This window comes from Anomaloglossus baeobatrachus, chromosome 5 (genome assembly GCF_048569485.1).
Source record: "Anomaloglossus baeobatrachus isolate aAnoBae1 chromosome 5, aAnoBae1.hap1, whole genome shotgun sequence".
In the NCBI taxonomy this organism is placed as follows: Eukaryota; Metazoa; Chordata; class Amphibia; order Anura; family Aromobatidae; genus Anomaloglossus; species Anomaloglossus baeobatrachus.
The window spans coordinates 254,545,636-254,566,819 of NC_134357.1; the positions used below are offsets into that span (position 1 = coordinate 254,545,636).

A 21,184-nucleotide genomic window follows, 5' to 3' on the forward strand; every position below is an offset into this window, starting at 1 on the left:
GTAACCCTTTCAATGAAAAAGGATTGACCTTATAACGAAACTCCCGTTCCAATTGATTTTTCAGCTGGACCAGACATCCTCTTGTACAGAAGAATAAGAAGGTTGTTCTGTCGTCTTTTCTGCTACTTCTCCTAGGTTTGGGTGAGTCTTGTCATTTGTATGGCTTTGGTATTCCTGATATTTATGGCTGAGCTGCTAACGCTATATTTTTTTCTGTCCAGTGTTTGTGTTTGTCGGTGTGGGTCTACAAGTCAGCCCGTCACCAGGTATGCAGCACGCTTTACTGCAGTGTCTCCAGCACCAAAAGTACTGTTAGTATGTGAACAATGACTAATCCAGTGTTCCCCTTATTTCCACAGCCGTGTCCAGTGCCATCTTCTTTGTGCCTGGTTTACTACTGTTAATTCCAGGAGGTGAGGCATTATGCTCTTTATTCTTCCCTTTTAGAGCTCAAGAGCTGCATTCACAAAGTTGCTGGTTGTTGTAGATGTTTCTGTCAACAAGCTTGGTAAATGTTTGCAGTAACTCAGCTGAGCCCCTAAAATGTATGTGGACAGTTAGTTCACACCAAGTACCCGTTCAGTAACCTTATGTTGGAGAGACTGACACATACCAGAAAACACTGGGTGCAAGCACCAAAATTTCAGAGAATTCTGGGAGATTGCAGCTCTGGAATATAATACAGTATGTATTCAGGATTAGTATAATATAAGTTACCATATTTTTCAGATTACAAGACGCACTTTTTTTCCTAAAGATTTGGGAGGAAAATGAGAGGTGCGTCTTAAAATCCGAATGTAGCCTACCAGTGGGGCTGTGTGTGCGGGCGACCGGGTGCCTGTGGCTGCGTGTCGGCTGCCCCAGCGGCCAGCTGCTTCTCTGTGCGGGTGGGCGGGCATCCTGCTGGTTGCCACCCTGTGCGTGCGGCTGTACGGACTGCTTTGGCTGTGCAGCGGGTGTCCCAGTGTGTCCGCAGTCCCAGTTTCAAATGATGGCGCTGGGTGTCAGCGCGTGCGCAGATGGAGCCCTTGGAAGAAAGCTCTATCTGTGCATGCGCCGCTCCGGGCGCCATCACTTGAACCGGGACCGCGGACACACTGGGGCACACCGCACCGGCCTGCTCCACCACTGAGCCATTGCCGCCACTGCCACCACTGAGCCGTCACCACAGCTGTCACTACTGACCAGCTGCTGCTACCACTGACCGCCGCTTCCAGCACAACCTCTGCCTCCTGTGACCCACTTCACCACCACTGCTGCCCCCCTCTGGTAAGACAACACCGGAGTATAAGATGGACCCCATTTTTTTATTATTTTTTTTATCTCTAAATTTGGGGTGTGTCTTATAATCTGGTGCGTCTTTTAAAACGAAAAATCCGGTATGTATGTACCCAGTGACTCTTCCAACAATAGTAAGCATATCAGAAGCTGTAATTCTTAATCAGTCCATGCTAATGCATTGACTTCATCGATAGAATGAGTGCAGCTCTGGAGTATATCACATGCTGGAATTGGGAGTTTCATGTTTTCCTGTACTCCTATATTGATGGTCTAGTCTTAGGTTAGACCATTAGCATCAGATTGGTGGGGAAGTGACGCTTGTCACCTCCAATGCTGGCAGTGGCCGGATGTGATCAGTTATGGGGCAGAACAGCACAGTTCCATCACCTGTGTAGTGGCTGCAGCAGAGTGCGGCATATCCTCCCTTCTTCGAATGGGATGGATCTGCAGTTGATGGAGCTGTGCTGTGCAGCTCCGGAGAACAGCTGATTGGCAGGGAATAATAGAGGTTCTGGACTCTTTTAGTCACATATATAATCTATTCTAATGTAACAGAACTATACGCTGTTGATGTGACCTGTTTCTCTCTTTCTTTGCAGTATACCATGTAATATTTATATATTGTGCTGTGAGGGGCCGTCACGGTTTCCAGTTTTTCTACCTCCCATATTTTGACAAGTGATTCAACCAAATACTTATGACCTTCAATACACTGAATGAAAAAAAAACACTATGGAAACCACTAAAAACTCTTAGGGCACCAGGAATGGACCACTAGAGGGCAGTGCCCAAGCCTGTGGGTGCTGCCTCTTTCAATATCTTGCCACCATGGAAGGATTGAGGGTATCTTTAACCTCTGAAGCCAATATTTCTGTGACACAGGTGGCGATTTCTGCTTTTTTTATTTTTTATTTAATGAAATGCATATTTTTTACATTGTTTTGTAAGTGTTTATTGGATTTATAAAGACATGGAAAGATTTTACTACAAAAATTGTATGCACTTTAATAGTAGTGTCGCTGCAGAAGGATGACTGTCCAGAGCTTTTCACTTCTCGTATAAGCGTCATAACTTATCTCGATGACAGCATCATGACAAACTCTGAAAAACAGGAAAGAGTAAGTGTCATCAGTATTGGAGGAGTTTAGCATTATTCAGGGCGTTCACAGCTTTCTGTAGCCTTAAGGGGAACCGGTCATGGTGTCCACGCGATCTGATCTGTGGACAGTGTGGTATAGAGGAGAAGCTGAGCGGAACGATGATTTATAGGCTTGTTGAAAAGGATTCCGTATCACTCATTTTATATACTGAAATCCCGGGAGTTTTGTATGAATGAGTCCAGTGGGTGGTTCTACAAGTGATTGACAGCAATCTGCCTGCTCAGTTATACAGAGAAGACTGGTAGTCACTATTAGGACCACCCACCCACTGGACTCATTCATACAAACACTGGGATTTCAATGAATAAAATGCAAGTTTTACTGAAACTGTTCCTGCAAAAAATGTATTTAAGACTATGTGCGCACATAGCAGATTTTCTGCACACAAAACTGCATGTTGTAGCATTAAAAACATAGCAGAAAAAATGCATTTTTTTTTTTTTATGTCATGGAGATCGTGGGGGTTCCTGCGCTGTACCCCCACGATTGCTGCCGGGTCTCCGGCTGACGTTACAGCAGGGCCCTGACTCTCACTGCCAGGAGCAGTGCCTGCGCCACTTCGGGCAGTTGAATCCCCTAAATGCTACGATCAATCGTGATTGCAGCATTCAGGAGGCAAGGAGAGGAATAGTTTACCTCTTCCTGGCGATCAGGTCCCTATAATGCAATCACAGGGACCCTATCGCTGCCGTGACACCCTAGGTCATCACCATGATGACCCCGGGTTACTGAGCTACGGATCGCATCACAGACCACGCCGGGTACATGGTGTGTGAGACTAAGGGGTACTTTGCACATTACGACATCGCAGCTGCGATGTCGGTGGGGTCAAATTAAAAGTGACGCACTTCCGGCATCGCATGCGACATCGTAGTGTGTAAAGGCTCGATGATCAGATTAATGAGCGCAAAAGCGTCGTAATCGTATCATCGCTGCAGCGTCGGCGTAATCCATAATTACGCTGACGCGACAGTCCGATGTTGTTCCTCGCTCCTGCGGCAGCACACATCGCTGTGTGTGAAGCCGCAGGAGCGAGGAACATCTCCTACCGGCGTCACTGCGGCTTCCGTAGGATATGCGGAAGGAAGGAGATGGGCGGGATGTTTACATCCCACTCATCTCCGCTCCGATTGGCCGCCTGCTGTGTAACGTCGCAGTGACGCCGCACGACCCGCCCCCTTAACAAGGAGGCGGGTCGCCGGCCAGAGCGACGGTCGCAGGACAGGTGAGTCCATGTAAAGCTGCCGTAGCGATAATGTTCGCTACGGCAGCTATCACAAGGATATCGCTGCTGCGACGGGGGCGGGCACTATCACGCTCGGCATCGCAGCATCGGCCTGCGATGTCGCAGCGTGTAAAGTGCCCCTAAGTGTCAGTGCAGGACTGACAGATATAATGCACTGCAGTGATCGAGGAAAAAATCTGCACCATGTGCATAGCAATTCAGGATTCTCATAGACTTTCCTGAGATGTGTTTTTCCTTGCTTTTAGGCTATGCGCGCACGTTGCGTACAGTCACTGCAGAATTTTCTGCAGCGATCTGAAGAGCACATGTGCGCTTCAAATCGCTGCAGAAAATGTCCGTAGAGAAAAAAAAAAGCCGATTCCATGCGCTCTGCCTGCAGCTCCTGCCATAGACAGAGCAGGGGCTGCCGGCAAAGCGCACGGAAGAAGTGACATGTCACTTCTAGAACGCAGCGCTTCGGGCAGCAGCCGAAGCGCTGCGCTCTAAGACGCCACGTGCGCACGGCCCCTGCACAATCTCCATAGACTGTGCAGGGGACGCAGGACGCATGCAGTTGCGCTGCGCTACAAAGCGCAGCGTAACTCCATGTAATTACGCAACGTGTGCACATAGCCTTATTGATTAAAATCTGCAAGAAAAAACGCGTTAAAAACGCACCATGGGCACACAGCGTAAATCTGATTAAGTCCTCCTGCTCTATACCATCCTGCCCACAGATTAGATACCATTTTAAACATGACAACATAAAAGGGCTGTACAGGATGAGAAAAATAGAATGGCTATTTTGTTGCCCTGATGAACCTCTCCATTCCTGTCTATAGCGGTGTCACTTAAATGGGGGTAAGCTGCGATACCAGACACAACCCATGGACAGGAATGGCACTTTTTAATTTTAGGAGGGGGAATATGCAAGATTTTTTTTTTCTCTAATCCTAAACAACCCCCTAGATCCTATAAAGGCATGGAAACGAGTACATTTAGTAAAATCTGCTGAATTTAGCCATTCTAGTGTGCCTTGGTCTGGAGACTGCACTGTAGGTGCCTACATGTCCCCTATACTACTGTACCTGCATGGATCGCGGGAGCAATGAATCCTGATTAGGAAGTGTCAGACTTTAAATATTTTTAATAAAGAAAACAAAATGAGATTCGTGTATCTGTATCAATATATACTGTTATCTTCCACAGGTCATCAATGTATTGGTGTGATAAGTTAGTAAATTGCTTTCCTCTAAGAGATTACATCCCAGCCATTCCTAATGGACTTTTTAGATGAAAATAGGGTTAATTGGGGCTCTGGTATATTTGGCAGCCAAATATGGCCAAAACAGAATACAGTAGTCTTGCCATTAATGGAACAATTAACTAAAACAAATGACTTTTGACACCTTTTTAAGAAATTTTTCTCACAAAATATTTAACAAATCCATAAAATACACCTTGAAATGTAAGCTCTGATACTTTGACAGTTCACAGTGCAACACATCTGTGCAGAGTGAGCTGTCATAGTGCCAGGGCATGCTTACAGCCACATCAGCACGCACATATGACTAAATGACTGCGGCTCCCGAGAGAAATACAGGCCATTTTATCCTGGTAGCCAGGCTTTCGCTAAGTGGCCGTACAGCATGGGAATGCTCTTAATCTGCTGAATAACCACATTTCTGCAAGTTAAAGGGATTCTCTCAGCACAGGATGACTGTTCACACCAAGTACAGGCGCTAATGCATCATGGCAGGGCTAATCATTTAAATACACCTTCCCACCTGCTGGTTTTCTATCTCCTCCCTTCTCTGGCTCTATGAAGCTGTCAGTTAAAAAGAGGGGAGGGTGGAGATTGAGGGGAAAACAATCAGGTGAATTTAAATGATTAGCCCTGCTATGATGCATGAGCGTCTGGACTTAAGCCCCCGTCACACACAGTGAGATCGCTGAAACGTCACAGGTTTTGTGACGTATCAGCGACCTCGCCAGCAATATTGCTGTGTGTGACAAGCAGTAGCGAGCGGGCCCCTGCTGCGAGGTCTCTGATCGTTACAAAGCGATCAGGACCATTTTTAGCTCGTTGGTCTCCCGCTGTGCAGCACGTATCTGCGTGTTTGACGGCGGGAGACCAACAATCTGAATGTGCAGGGAGCCGGCGTCTTGCAGCCTGTAAGCGGCGGTACGCTGGTAACCATGGTACACATCGGGTAACTATGCAAAGCGCTTTGCTTAGTTACCCGATGTGTACCATGGTTACGAGCGTATGCCCGTTACAGGCTGCCAAACGTCGGCTCCCTACACACGTAGCCAGGGTACACATGGGGTAACTATGCAAAGCACTTTGCATAGTTACCCCATGTGTACCCTGGCTACCGAGCACAGCTGCGTTATACGGGTCACTGGTGGCTGGTCTCTGATCACTGTGGAGATCTGCCTGATTGACAGCTCACCAGCGACCATGTAGCGACGCTCCAGCGATCCCTGCCAGGTCAGATAGCTGGTGGGATTGCTGGAACGTCACTATGTGTGACGGGACCCTTGGTGTGAACATTCATCCTGTTCTGATAAAGTCCTTACTCATTTGGGGACATGACAAGATTCCCTTCAAATATTTGATAAGTACTCGTAAATAAGTGATGCATAGTATTGGAAAGTAGAAAGAAGAAAGACATATATATTTTTTTTTATTTAAAGGAACGCATAAGAAGTCCCAGTTGCAGTTTGCAAAAAGCCATGTAGGGGTTACAGCCATCATGAAATGAAGGTGCTCTAGTCAGATGAGACCAAAGTAGAACCTTTTGGGATAAAAGCAACACGCAGTGTGTGGTGGACAACAAACACTGCACATCATCCTGAAAACACCATCATACATGGTGGTGGCAGCATCATGCTGTGGGGAGGCTTTTCTTCTGTAGGGACAGGGAAACTGGTCAGAGCTGATGGGAAGATGGATGGAGTTAAATACAAGGCAATCGTGGAGGAAAACCTTTTAGAGGCTGCAAACGATTTGAGACTGGGGCACAGCAGGACAATATACCAATAATACGGTTTTGAATACACATTGATGTACTGTAAGTAGTAAATTAAAGGTGTTGTCCACTACTCAAACAACCCCTTCTCAATCACAATGGTTTTTTTTTTCCCCCAGTAGAATAATAACGCCTAAGCCACACGGCGAGAAAAACGGTGCGAGTGGAGTGGTAATAAAACATCGCATTCCACTCGGACCTATTCTAGCCTGCGTGTCAGCACACATGAGTGATTATTTCTCAGCCCTAATTGGAACGAGGAAAGAATCGCAGCATGCTGCTCTTGTAATGCGAGACTCTTTCTCTCGCACCTATTCAAGTGAATGGGGCGAGAGAAAAATCGCACTGCACTCGCGGTACACCAGTGTACCGCGCATACAGAGCGAGAATGGCAACAGTCGGCTACAGAGGAGAGGGAGATAAATCCCTCCCTCCCCTCCGCAGCGCCTGCTTGCCCCCGGCAGCTGAGGTCCGCTCGCACAGTCGGACCTCAGTCGCAGGGACACTCGCATGACACTCGGCTCCTGCTGTGCTGCCAGCGGTAGCAGAGTGTCATGCGAAGATCGCACTTGTGCTTGTGCCCCGTGTGGCCCCGGCCTTATACTCTCATCCGGTGCTGGTGCCGTTCTAGTGGTGGTTACACTGCTACACCTGGGGATCACATGACAACTTTGTCACATAATGCCTGCAGCCAATCGGCACTTTTCACACTTTCTCCTCCTTTGGAGAAATCAACATATCTGGAGCTTATCTGAAATTAGCTGTGGCTGCTCTCACTCGGCATGACAATTACATCTGAAGGAGGGGACAGTGAAGCCAGCTCTGATTGGCCACAGGCATCACACAACATAATGTCACGTGATCCCTGGGAGCTGCAGCATTAACACCACTGGGTTTGGCATCAGAGGCAAGTAGAAGTCTTATTTTAATGGCGAAAACATTGTGATTGAAGAGGGGTTTTCAGAGTAGTGCATAAATCCGTTTAAAGTCTCAGTGGTGCATCATTTGGGCCTTATGCTTTAGTGATCATTTCATTCAGTAGCAGTAAATGCTTACAGTAATGATAGTCAAGATCACATCCCATGCCAGTGACTGAGATGGGACCCTAAACATGTGTCTGGTATCTTAACCCCTTCCCAACCCTTGACGCACCATATGCGTCATGAAAGTTTGTGCCTTCCTGACCTTTGACGCACCGTATGCGTCATGGCGGGTTTCCGTTTCTGCAGCGCTGGTGACCGGGTTTACTGAAATGTCACCAGCGCTGCAGGTACATAAGGACTTGCAGTTGAGCCCAGGGGGGGTTTCTTTGACCCCCGTGGCTAAGATCGCTCTGATTGGCTGTTGAAAGTGTCACTTTAACTTTCACATTCAATCAGAACGATTGTAATATTTCACCAATGAAACTTTGTGAAATACTACAATCCAGCCATGGCTGATGATGCAATATCATCTGCCATTGGCTGGAGCAGGGAGAGCTCCGTGTAATGCGCCCCCCCATCTGATTGAAGCTAGCGCCCATGTAACGCTATCCCTCCAATCAGATGTGGAGGAGCGATGTGATCAGTGGGTGCCCTCCCCCTTCAGCTTCATCCTGACCGTGGAGGGTGAAGACTGAGGTCCCCTGTTGCCATCGCGATCAACGCGCTGCCAGGATCTGACGCAACCGATCACTGCGCTGCCAGGTAAGATATGCTCCCTTCTGCTGTCCTCCGCTCCCCCTGCCGTCCAATTCCACCTCCCCCCACTCCCACCCCGATCTTTGATCCCCCCCCTATCGTCCGATTACACCCCCCGACCTTCGCCCCCCCCATCGTCCGATTACACCCCCCACCCCGTCCTCTGCTCCCCCCTGCCCTGTGATCCCTCACAGCTCTGCTTCTGACATCCTGCTGCCAGCGTGCTGATTACTGTGATGACCCCTGCTGCTGCTGCCAGTAATTAGCTCCTCCCGCCCCAGCTCTGTGATCGCCCCCCCGTGCTCCAGCTCTGTGATCGCCCCCCTGCTCCAGCTCTGTGATCGCCCTCCAGCTCTGTGATCGCCCCCCTGCTCCGGCTCTGTGATCGCCCCCCTGCCCCAGGGATCTCACCCCCTTGCCCTAGGGATCCCCCCCCGCTGCTACTGGCTCCTGCCGCTCAGCCCCGCGCCTGACAGCTCCCCACGCCAGACAGCTCACCGCGCCTGACAGCCCCCTCCTGCAGTAGAAAGTTTTGCCAAACACTCGCACATACACACACGCACACTATAATAAAGTTTAGGGGATTTTTTACACATGCACACAGCACACAAAATGTCCCGCTCGTCCCAGTTACAAAGGGTGTACTCAGCTGAGGAGGCACATGCTTCCCAAGCTGATATTGAGGGAGAGGACCCCCCTTTTCTCTATATCTCCCACTCTTCCTCCTCCAGTGACAGACTCGACGTCGCAGGACAAGAAATCGTCCGGAGGCCGGGAGAAGAGTCAGAGGCCATGGAGGAAGACATACAATAAAGTGTGAGTAACCCCCAACCTAGCGCTAGTGCAGTAAACCACACACACCAAACTGACGTACATTACACCAAACTAACCTGAAATACACTACGTCAGGTTGGTGTGTGTGTGTTATAGTGTACATCAGGTAGTGTGTGTGTGTGTGTGTGTGTGTGTGTGTGTGTGTGTGTGTGTTGTAAACAACACCACACATATCAACCTGACACACAAACCAGACGTACACTACCTTATACCACACTGCACACCAACCTGACATACACTGCACACCAATCTGACTTGGTGTATGTTAGGTTGGTGTGGGTTGTATGTCAGAATGGTGTGTGGTGTATACTACACCACACATACCAACCTGATGTACACTACACCACACACACATCAACCTGACCTACACTACACCACATACCAACCTGACATACACTATGTCAGGTTGGTATGTGGTGTAGTGGAGGTCAGGTTGATGTATGTGTGTGGTGTGTAGTGTACGTCAGGTTGGTATGTGTGGTGTAGTATACACCACACACCATTCTGACATACACCACACACCAACCTAAAATACACTATGTCAGGTTGGTGTGTGTGATGTAGTGTATGTTAGTTTGGTGTGGTGTGGGGTGTAGTGTACGTCATGTTGATGTGTGTGTGTGTGTGTGTGTGGTAAATGCCACACACACCAACCTGACGTATACTACATTACACACACACACCAACCTGACGTATACTACACTACACACACACACACACACCAACCTGGCATACAGTACATACTCTCCATACGCCACATGTTGTCCGTAAATATTTGTAGCTAATTTCCCATTCAAATTGTTAGCAGGACACCATGTCGCGTATGGAGAGCCCCTGTGTGCCTAAACATTGCTGATCCCCCCACAAGTAACCCCATTTCGTAAACTAGACCTCCAAAGGAACTTATCTAGATGCATAGTGAGTACTTTGAATCTCCAGGTGCTTCACAAATTGATCCGTAAAAATGAAAAAGTACTTTTTGTTTCACAAATTTTCTTTTAGTCTTAATTTTTTTCATTTTCACATGGGCAACAGGATAAAATGGATCCTAAAATTTGTTGGGCAATTTCTCCTGAGTACACAGATACCTCATATGTGGTCAAAAACACTGTTTGGGTGCACAGCAGGGCTCCGAAGGGAAGGAGCGCCATTTGACTTTTTGAATGGAAAATTAGCTCCAAAAGTCAAATAGCGCTCCTTGCCTTCCGAGCCCTGCCGTGCACCCAAACAAGTGATTTCCACCACATATGAGGTATCTATGTACTCAGGAGAAATTGCACAATAAATTTTATGGTGTAATTTTTCCCTGATACCCTTGTGAATAAAAAGCTACCTGGTTGAAGTAACAATTTTGTGGTAAAAAAAAAATATATATTTTTTCACGGCTCAACGTTATAAACTCCTGTGAAGCCCCCAGGGGTTCAAAGGGCTCACTAAGCATCTAAAAACAATTCCATGAGGGGTCTAGTTTCCAAAATGGGGTCACATGTGGGGGAGCTCCATTGTTTAGGCACCTCAGGGGGTCTCCAAACGCAACATGGCATCCGCTAACTATTCCAGACAATTTTGCGTTTGAAAAGTCAAATGGCGCTCCTTGCCTTCCGAGCCCTGCCGTGCACCCAAACAAGTGATTTCCACCACATATGAGGTATCTGTGTATTCAGGAGAAATTGCACAATAAATTTTATGGTGTAATTTTTCCTGATACCCTTGTGAAAATGCTAAATTTTATGGCTAAAGTAACATTTTTGTGTAAAAAAGTAAATTTTTCATTTTTTCCTTCCACATTGCTTTGATTCTTGTGAAGCATCTAAAGGGTTAATAAACTTCTTGGATGTGGTTTTGAGTAGCCTGAGCGGTACAGTTTTTAGAATGGGGTCACTTTTGGGTATTTTCTGTCACCTAGGCCTCTCAGTCGCTTCAAATGTGATGTGGTCCCTAAAAAAAAGTTTTTTGTTAAATTTTGTTGGAAAAATGAGAAATTGCTGATGAACTTTGACCCCTTCTAACTTCCTAACAAAAAAAAAAAATTGTTTTGAAAATTGCGCTGGTGTAAAGTAGACATGTGGTAAATGTTATTTAGTAACTATTTTGTGTGACATATCTCTCAGATTTATGGGCATAAAATTGGAAATTTTGAAAATTGCACAATTTTCAAAATTTTCGCCAAATTTCCGAAATTTTCAAAAATGAACACAAAAAATTATTGGCCTAAATTTACCACTGACATGAAGTACAATATGTCACAAAAAAAGTCAGAATCGCTAGGATCCGTTGAAGCGTTCCAGAGTTATAACCTCATAAAGGGACAGTGGTCAGAATTGCGCAAAATGGCGAGGTCAGTAAGGTCAAAATAGGCTGGGGGCTGAAGGGGTTAAGCAAGCTGTGTTTCTCGCCATTACTTTAAACCGTTTGACATAGGTAGGTCTCCTTTTGACAATAAAGACAAGACTTGTCAGATACTGCATCCTTACCATCAAAGTCAACTCTTCCATCCCCATTCAGATCTACATCATGAATAATTTCTTGCACTTCACTTGGATTCAGCGGTTGTCCTAAGAAACTCTGAGCAGCATCTTGAAGCTCCAGACCACTAATATGGCCGTCTCCATTCATATCAAACTGACAGACAAAAAAGAGAGAAAAACAAAGTCAACAGTGTCTGGTGGTGGAACAAACACTGTGGATATTCCATTAACTGAAACAGAGGATTACACTAGAAGACCATGTCTGTCTACAGACATTGTCCAAAGGCTGTGTCTGGTATTGAAGCATTTACTTGATTGATGCTGACACTGCCAAAATCTCCCATGTCATGAATGCAGCTATGTTTTGTTTTTGGATAGTTTTTTTAGAACTAATCTTTTTCAATGTGTATATTCAAATTAAATACATTTTTATTTTTAGATGGATGCATTAGGATGTGAAATGCAATATTGGTTGTGTCTATGGCACACAGTATCTCTTGTCACAAAACCACTGCCTCTGCCCCTACCCTAAGCTGAGAATGGTGTGTTGATAGGTATACATACATTCAGTGCTGTAATTCCCAGTCCCACAGCAGAAACCCGTGATCACTATCATTCCCAACTCCCACATAAGCATGAGCTTTTCGCTTTAAAGCAATTTCAAGCGGTAACACCGGAAGCTGTCAACAGCCAGCTCTGGTGGCGGCTTATCATCCAGAGAACACAAGGTTTAGCTATTTAGATTCGAACTGTCTAATATTTGCGGACTCAGTGCACTTAGGGGTGCTTCACACACAGCGAGCTCACTGCCGAGATCGCTGCTGAGTCACGCTTTTTGTGACGCAGCAGTGACCTCATTAGCGATCTCGCTGTGTGTGACACTGAGCAGCGATCTGGCCCCTGCTGCGAGATCGCTGCTCGTTACACACAGCCCTGGTTCGTTTTCTTCAAAGGCACTCTCCCACTGTGACACACAGATCGCTGTGTGTGACAGCGAGAGAGCGACAAATGAAGCGAGCAGGGAGCAGGAGCCGGCATCTGGCAGCTGAGGTAAGCTTGTAACCAAGATAAACATCGGGTAACCAAGGTGGTTACCCGATATTTACCTTAGTTACCAGCCTCTGCAGCTCTCACGCTGCCTGTGCTGCCGGCTCCGGCTCTCTGCACATGTAGCTGCATTACACATCGGGTTAATTAACCCGATGTGTACTGTAGCTAGGAGAGCAAGGAGCCAGCGCTCAGTGTGCGCGGCTCCCTGCTCCCTGCACACACAGCTAAGCGGTGTGCGCTGGTAACTAATGTAAACATCGGGTAACCATACCCGATGTTTACCTTTAGTTACCAGTCTCCGCAGCTTCCAGACGCCGGCTCCGTGCAAGCGCAGTGTCGCTTGCACGTCGCTGCTGGCTGGGGGCTGTTCACTGGTCGCTGGTGAGATCTGCCTGTTTGACAGCTCACCAGCGACCATGTAGCGATGCAGCAGCGATCCTGACCAGGTCAGATCGCTGGTCGGATCGCTGCTGCATCGCTAAGTGTGAAGGTACCCTAAATGAGTATAGTGGCCTTGAGAATCCGCCTACTCATTCTCAGCTGAAGATTATCAATAGATTACCACTAGTAAACCTGCTTTCATGTAGTCCTCTATGTTCATGAGCTTTGCAAAGCTCCACCCAACCACTGATTGACAGCTTTTTGCCTATGCACAGTATACCCAGAAAGCTGGCAATGCATGATGTGGGTAGGGTTATACAGAGCTCAGCATGCAGAGAACGTTAAAAACTAATATTTATTAAAACTGTAGCAAGCAGCCCAGTAAGTGACACAGTACTGAAATAGTTTTCTGCCCTTACATAATGCTGCCATCATATTACATAGCAAAAACCTGGTGACAGATTCCGTTTTAAAGAATGGTACTCCTATGAATGGCACACCTCTCTTAAACATATGCTGTTCAGCTCTCAAAGCCAGTAAAACTGACATCCAGAAACAAAAAGGGCACAAAGTATATTCAATGTTTTATAAAATGTTACTTAACGCACCACTCCAGGGACTTTGTATTTTGAGGGTTATTTTCAACGCTAGAGTGGCGCTTTAAATATGTCACCTGACTTGTACTCACTCTCCTGTGTCTTCGCCTTTTTTCAGTGCCGCTCTGGTCCTGCAACGCCATCTTGTGCCCATAACTTCTGACTAGCCGAAAGTCAGAGGTTGCATCACAAAGTCTCAATGCAAGTCTATGAGAGCCAGAGCAACGCCCTCATAGAGATACATTGATTTTTAGCCTCTGGCACGCTCCTTGAAACATTGGAGCTGCCAGCCGCTCTTAAATCAGTGTACGGGTGTACTCACTTTTGTTGCCAGCAGTTTAGACGTTAATGGCTGTGTGCTGTTATTTAGAGGACACACCAAATTTACACTGTTATAAGCTGCTCACTGACTGCTTTATATTGTATCAAAGGGTCACATCTTCAATGTTGTCCCATGAAAACATATAATAAAATGTTTGTAAAAATGTGAGGGGTGTACTCACGTTTGATATATGGCTGCATCTACTGTTTCATGATTTTGGGATATTGGAAGTCACATTGGGATATGTATTGGATTTTTTTTCTCCTTTTTTTCCAATGGACACAATCAGTTTGGCACAATAATTTTTGGGAATCTCTTTGGTACTATTACTGTGAGGTACAGTATTTTCTGGCCAAAATGATGTCTGAGGGCACTGTATATTGCATTGATTATTGTATGGGGACTATCTGTATGGCAGTAATGCTTTTGCCTCACTGTGTGTGGGAGCACTAATATAAGCAGGATAACAGTGTTAGGACATCTGGATGAGGAGTTGTGTGAGGCTACATTCACACTTCCGTTGTTTTAAATCCGTCAGGTCAGTCGTTGCGACACAACAACAGATCCGTCGTTTTTTAGATGTCAACTGACGCAACGGATGTGTTATTTAACAGGATTCCGTTCAAAGGAATCCTGTGAAAAAACTGATTCTTCGCATCAGTTCCATCCGCTGTGCGTCCGCTTTTTGACTGATCCGTTTGTGTTTGGGACAGCCCAATGGGTGTGCCAAACATGCCGGGCATGCTCAGTAGAGCATGATGGAATCCAGCACTGGATTCCGTTGTGTGACGGATTACGGCGGAATCCAGCGCCATAGACAGCCATTATAGCGGTAAATGGATTGCGACGGAATCCTTCGCAGTGCGTTTTTGTGCTGCTCCAAAAAACGTTACATTGTGCGTTCATACCACCCAGCGGTCAGTCATTCCACGACTGATCCATCGCGCGGTGGATGCAGCGCAAGGCCATCCGTCGTTAATATAAGTCTACGGGGAAAATACGGATTCCTGTACAATATTTTGCAGGATACCGGAATTCCTCATGGCGACTGATTGTGACTGATGCAAAACAACGGAAGTCTGAATGTAGTCTTAGAGGTTGTCCAGTGAAGAGAAGTTAAGTAATTGTTACCTGTTGACAAGATGGGTGATAACTAAATTCTCTGAATGGCTCTCACTGGGCATCAAATTACGATGTATGGCGGTCGAAACACTGCCCACCCAAACCAGACCCTACCCACTCAAGTAGGAGGGTTTCAGCTGCGATTACTTCATCTTAAATTAATGTTCACCTGGGGTAAACACATACAGCGGTGTTCATAAGTCCTGCATAGGATAAATTGATTTTTCAAGTTTTAAACGTTTTCTGTCGAATATCTTCGATGCTATTATGACATATATTATATATGGTTTTCTTCAGAAAACAATTTTGCATTCTCGCCCTGTAATATTTGTAGCTTTTGAAGCAGTTTTGCTTGAAATTATTGCAACAATATTGGAATTGAAAGTACAACTAAATATTGTACAGCTCAGCTCCAAAATTAGCCAATCACAGATGAGGTTCTTCTGACCAATCATAACCTGGATATGGCAGCCTATCACATTGCATCACATCTGCTGCTTAGTTTGTTTGTTTTATCTGTAGGCAGGGCTGTATTTTGCCTTCGTGCTGCCCTAGGCACTTTAAGTGGTCGCGCCCCTTAGTGACAACGTAAAACTGAGTTTTCGCACACGACATCTGTTTAAGGCAGATCTACTCTGTAGCACACTTTAAAAAGTATCAATAAGAAACGAACCCCCCCCCCAATGGGAATCACCACAGGCACATCAAAACATAGCATGAGTATAAAATATTCCCACCACACCGTCCCCACTTATATACTGTGACTGTGACACTGCCCCTAATAAACACCACACTGCCCTCCCTTATAAACTACTGTATATCCACCACACCTTCCTCGATTATGAAATATGATCTGTACATTGTGAGGAGGGAGCAGCATGATGTGAGGACAATGTCCCATGCATGCTGCCCCCTCCTCACAATGTCCCATGCATGCTGCCCCCTCCTCACAATGTCCCATGCATGCTGCCCCCTCCTCACAATGTCCCATGCATGCTGCCCCCTCCTCACAATGTCCCATGCATGCTGCTCCCTCGTCACAATGTCCCATGCATGCTGCTCCCTCCTCACAATGTCCCATGCTTGCTGCCCCCTCCTCACAATGTCCCATGAATGCTGCCCCCTCCTCACAATGTCCCTTGCATGCTGCCCCCTCCTCACAATGTCCCATGCATGCTGCCCCCTCCTCACAATGTCCCATGCATGCTGCTCCCTCCTCACAATGTCCCTTGCATGCTGCCCCCTCCTCACAATGTCCCTTGCATGCTGCCCCCTCCTCACAATGTCCCATGCATGCTGCCCCCTCCTCACAATGTCCCATGCATGCTGCCCCCTCCTCACAATGTCCCATGCATGCTGCCCCCTCCTCACAATGTCCCATGCATGCTGCCCCCTCCTCACAATGTCCCATGCATGCTGCTCTCTCCTCACAATGTCCCATGCATGCTGCCCCCTCTTCACAATGTCCCATGCATGCATGCTCCCTCCTCACAATGTCCCATGCATGCTGCCCCTCCTCACAATGTCCCATGCATGCTGCTCCCTCCTCACAATGTCTCATGCATGCTGCCCCCTCCTCACAATGTCTCATGTATGCTGCTCCCTCCTCACAATGTCCCATGCATGCTGCCCCCTCTTCACAATGTCCCATGCATGCATGCTCCCTCCTCACAATGTCCCATGCATGCTGCCCCTCCTCACAATGTCCCATGCATGCTGCTCCCTCCTCACAATGTCTCATGCATGCTGCCCCCTCCTCACAATGTCTCATGTATGCTGCTCCCGCCTCACAATGTCCCATGCATGCTGCTCCCTCCTCACAATGTCCCATGCATGCTGCTCCCTCCGCACAATGTCTCATGCTTGATGCTCCCTCCTCACAATGTCCCATGCATGCTGCTCCTTCCTCACAATGTCCCATGCATGCTGCTCCCTCCTCACAATGTCTCATGCATGCTGCCCCCTCCTCAGTGTCCCATGCATGCTGCCCCCTTCTCACAATGTCCCATGCATGCTGCCCCCTCCTCACAATGTCTCATGCATGCTGCCCCCTCCTCAGTGTCCCATGCATGCTGCCCCCTTCTCACAATGTCCCATGCATGCTGTCCCTCTCCATGAGCTCCTAATGCTGCCTTCCTCTTTTCCATAATGAGACCTTCATGTTGCCCCACTCATGCTAAGACCACCACACTAACGCTTATGCTGAGACCCCCCACACACACACTACCCCACTCTTGATATTGACTCCCCTACATTGCTCCACTCCATACTGATCCCACACATGCTGCCCCTTCTTCACAATGAGCTCCCAATGCTGCCCCCTCTTATTCTGAGTCCTTACACTCCCCCCACCCAATCGATTTTGTCATTGCACTATCCCTCATCCCTTGTCCTCTGTCTCTAGCATTAGCCCCTCTCTCCCACTCCCCCAGCATCAGCCTCTCTCCCCCAGCATCAGCCTCTATCTTCCCTCAGCATCAGCCTCTCTTCCCCAGTCTCAGCCTTTGCCTCCCCCCAGCCTCAGCCTGCCCCAGTCTCCGCCTCAGCCTCCCTCCAGCCTCCCTCCAGTCTCAGCCTCAGCCTCCCTCAAGTCTCAGCCTCAGCCTCCCCCCAGTCTCAGCCTCAGCCTCCCTCCAGTCTCAGCCTCAGCCTCCCTCCAGCCTCCCCCCAGTCTCAGCCTCAGTCTCCCTCCAGCCTCCCCCCAGTCTCAGCCTCCCTCCAGTCTCAGCCTCTGCCTCCCTCAAGTCTCAGCCTCCCTCCAGTCTCAGCCTCCCTCCAGCCTCCCCCCAGTCTCTGCCTCTGCCTCCCTCCAGCCTCCCCCCAGTCTCTGCCTCTGCCTCCCTCCAGCCTCCCCACAGTCTCTGCCTCCCTCCAGTCTCCCCCCAGTCTCAGCCTCTGCCTCCCTCCAGCCTCCCCCCAGTCTCTGCCTCTGCCTCCCTCCAGCCTCCCCCCAGTCTCAGCCTCTGCCTCTCTCCAGCCTCCCCCAGTCTCAGCCTCTGCCTCCCTCCAGCCTCCCCCCAGTCTCTGCCTCCCTCCAGCCTCCCCCCAGTCTCTGCCTCCCTCCAGCCTCCCCCCCAGTCTCTGCCTCTGCCTCCCTCCAGCCTCCCCCAGTCTCAGCCTCTGCCTCCCTCCAGCCTCCCCACAGTCTCAGCCTCTGCCTCTCTCCAGTCTCAGCCTCTGCCTCCCTCCAGCCTCCCCCCAGTCTCAGCCACTGCCTCCCTCCAGTCTCAGCCTCTGCCTACCTCCAGCCTCCCCCCAGTCTCAGCCTCTGCCTACCTCCAGCCTCCCCCCAGTCTCTGCCTCTGCCTCCCTCCAGCCTCCCCCCAGTCTCAGCCTCTGCCTCCCTCCAGTATCTGCCTTTGCCGCCTCCCCCCCCGCATGCGCAGATCTCTGGTCTGCATTAGAGACACTCCCACGCTCCTTATGAATCCACTTACCTGCTCCAGTGCCCGCCGCCATCTTCCTGGCTCACGTGAGTATCCTCTTCTGACACCGGCTTCCATCACGGCGTCCTCCACGGCGTCCTGCTGTGAGCTCTGCATGTGACGTCCACACAGCAGTGGACGCAGCACAGAGGAAGGAGCTGATTGGCGCGCGCCTGTGACCCCGGAAGTGCAGGCGCCGGCAGTTCCGGGGTCAATCAGCTCCCTGTGCTCGGCGGCCACAAAAAAAAATGTAAAAAAAAAAAAAAAAAAAAAATTTTTTTTTTTTTTTTGCTGCCAGAAGGTGCCGCCCCTCACAATCTGCCGCCCTAGGCACCAGACCACGGGTGCCTAATGGTAAATACGGCCCTGTCTGTAGGTCTATCCAGTGAATCATACTGTAGAGCTTTATGATGGGAGCCTTCAGATTTTTGTCAGCGGAGGATCGTGTGCGAGTTGTGGTGTTACATGAAGAGGGTTATACTGGCCCCCAGATCGCAAGGAAGGTCAGCTGTAATCAGAGGACAGTTGTAAGAATTTTGCAGAAACATAAGAAGCTTGGAATTACCCAGGACAAACCCAGATCTGGTCGGCCCAGAAAGTCAACTAAAAGGGAGGATAGAGTACTGATAAGAACATCCCTTGCCAATGGAAAGCTCACCTCTCCTCAGCTTCTGCGAGAATGGCAAGAAAAGTGCAATATTGAGGTAGCAACATCAACTGTTAGGAAGAGATGTTTGGAAGCAGGATTGAGAGATGCAAGGCCCGAAAGAAGCCATTGATGACAGCCAGACGAAGGCGAAAACTGTGGGCATTGAAATATTCAAAATGGAGGAAGGAGGAGCGGAAAAAAGTGCTCTTTAGTGATGGAAGCACTTTTTGCATTTTAAGAAATGATGGCAAGTCTTATGTGAGAAGGTTTCCACATGAAGAGTACAAGCCCGAGTGTTTGAGCTTCTCTGTGAAACGTCCGATGAAAGTAATGGTCTGGGGCTGTATGGCAGCCAATGGTGTTGTAAGGCTTCATATTGTGGAAGGTATGGTTAATGCAAAAAAATACATAGACATCCTTAATAAGAAAATGCTGCCTTCTGCTCAACACCTGTTTTCAGGGGATTATATCTTCCAGGATAATAATGCTCCTTGTCACAGAGCGAAGACAGTAACGGAATGGAAAAAAAGAACAAGGTTGCTACTATTAACTGGCCTGCCCAGTCCCCGGACCTCAATCCAATTGAAAATTTGTGGCACAAGGTATCAATAGAGATATCTAAAAAACAGCCAAGGACCAAGAGAGAGTTGATTGAAGCTCTGATACAGGCCTGGAACCACATCATCACTCGTGAACATCTGCAGAAGCTTATGCACTCAATGCCACAGAGATGCAAAGGCCGGCCAATAACGTATTACAAGCTAAAGATGCACTCAAAAGGCCCGAATCAGGGCTCTGAATTAAATAAATTTTACTTTTTAAGATTTATTATTTTTTTAAGTCTATGTAAACTTCCATTGGACGTTAATGAACTTAGAAACTTGTTCACCATTCTACACACTGTACTGGTGTAGGTATGGTTATGCTGTAAAAAAAAAAAAAAATCAAAAATGCACATACCATAACAATTTATACACTTGGGACATTCAAAAATGAGTATGGCATACAATGAGGGATTACAAAAACATATGTTCTACCAGTTTCACTGTAGAGATGCAGAAGTATGAAATATATAGTTTTCTTTATGCCTATGCAGGACTTATGAACACCACTGTATTTAGTGGGGATTCATTTAGGATTCCAAAGAGACGTCCCTCGTTGGTGAGCAGAGCGAAGTGAGCCAGATCACCAAAAAGCCGGGCTGCCCATCACTACACTATGGGTCTGCTGAGTGCTGTGTTCCGCCTTTTTTTCACGCAATTCCATAGAAAATTAATGTAGTGGTAGTTGGGTATGTCACCACATTCTAAATTAGGCTAACGGAATGAAGTGTCCATTCTGATGATCTGAGCCGATCCCAACAGTGGAACGTTACTGATCTACAAGCTATTACCTATTCTGTGAATAGGTGATTCGTTCTCTGGACCACCACTTTGAGAATGTGAGGAGGAAGACGGTATGGTGAGGAACATAAATCTGGGCAACTCTGCAGACATGAGTCACAGCTGAAAGAGATATTCATGGCCATCTACATCATGCTGCTCTCAGAAGAGGCATTAAAGTCTGGTTACGGATGCATACTTTAAGAACCTAATGACGCCTCCCTGATGCATAACATTTCCATTAGCGTTTTGTAAGCAAATAATTTTTTTCTCACTTCTCTAAATGCAATCTTCAGTTCTCGTACTCCCACCATATTTTCGGTTTCTGCCAGCATCTTGGGTCCAATCAATTCCACAAAATCTTCAAAGTCCACACGGCCACCCACTAATTGTGAAGAAAAATTATAGAAAGTAAGTAGCCATCATGTTGGAAATGCAATACAAAGAGTTAAAGTGAACCTGGCAGGGGCTATATGCACCTAGAGTCACGAGCAGTTCTGGGTGCATATTACTAATCTCTGCCTAACCGTCCCTGTATACACTAGCACAGATAAAGGGATCTTAGAAAAAGTTTT

At 47.6% G+C, this 21,184-nt stretch overlaps 2 protein-coding genes across 3 annotated transcripts in view; one reads left to right on the forward strand and one right to left on the reverse strand.

Annotated features, from left to right (window-relative positions):
• TMEM134 (transmembrane protein 134) overlaps nucleotides 1-4,855 on the forward strand; it is a 32,259-nt gene extending 27,404 nt beyond the window's left edge. Inside the window, exons 5-8 of one of the 2 annotated variants that reach the window (XM_075349358.1) lie at nucleotides 65-141; nucleotides 222-266; nucleotides 360-413; nucleotides 1,881-4,855. In XM_075349358.1, coding sequence (XP_075205473.1) covers nucleotides 65-141; nucleotides 222-266; nucleotides 360-413; nucleotides 1,881-1,963 — 259 coding nt within the window. In that variant the 3' untranslated portion in view covers nucleotides 1,964-4,855. The remainder of the gene's footprint in view (nucleotides 1-64; nucleotides 142-221; nucleotides 267-359; nucleotides 414-1,880) is intronic. The other variant, XM_075349357.1, reaches the window with a different exon arrangement.
• LOC142311173 (calcium-binding protein 2-like) overlaps nucleotides 2,222-21,184 on the reverse strand; it is a 45,289-nt gene continuing 26,326 nt past the window's right edge. The window contains exons 4-6 of the mRNA XM_075349356.1: nucleotides 20,885-20,994; nucleotides 11,689-11,836; nucleotides 2,222-2,382 (exon numbers count right to left, since the gene is read on the reverse strand). Coding sequence (XP_075205471.1) covers nucleotides 2,354-2,382; nucleotides 11,689-11,836; nucleotides 20,885-20,994 — 287 coding nt within the window. The 3' untranslated portion in view covers nucleotides 2,222-2,353. The remainder of the gene's footprint in view (nucleotides 2,383-11,688; nucleotides 11,837-20,884; nucleotides 20,995-21,184) is intronic.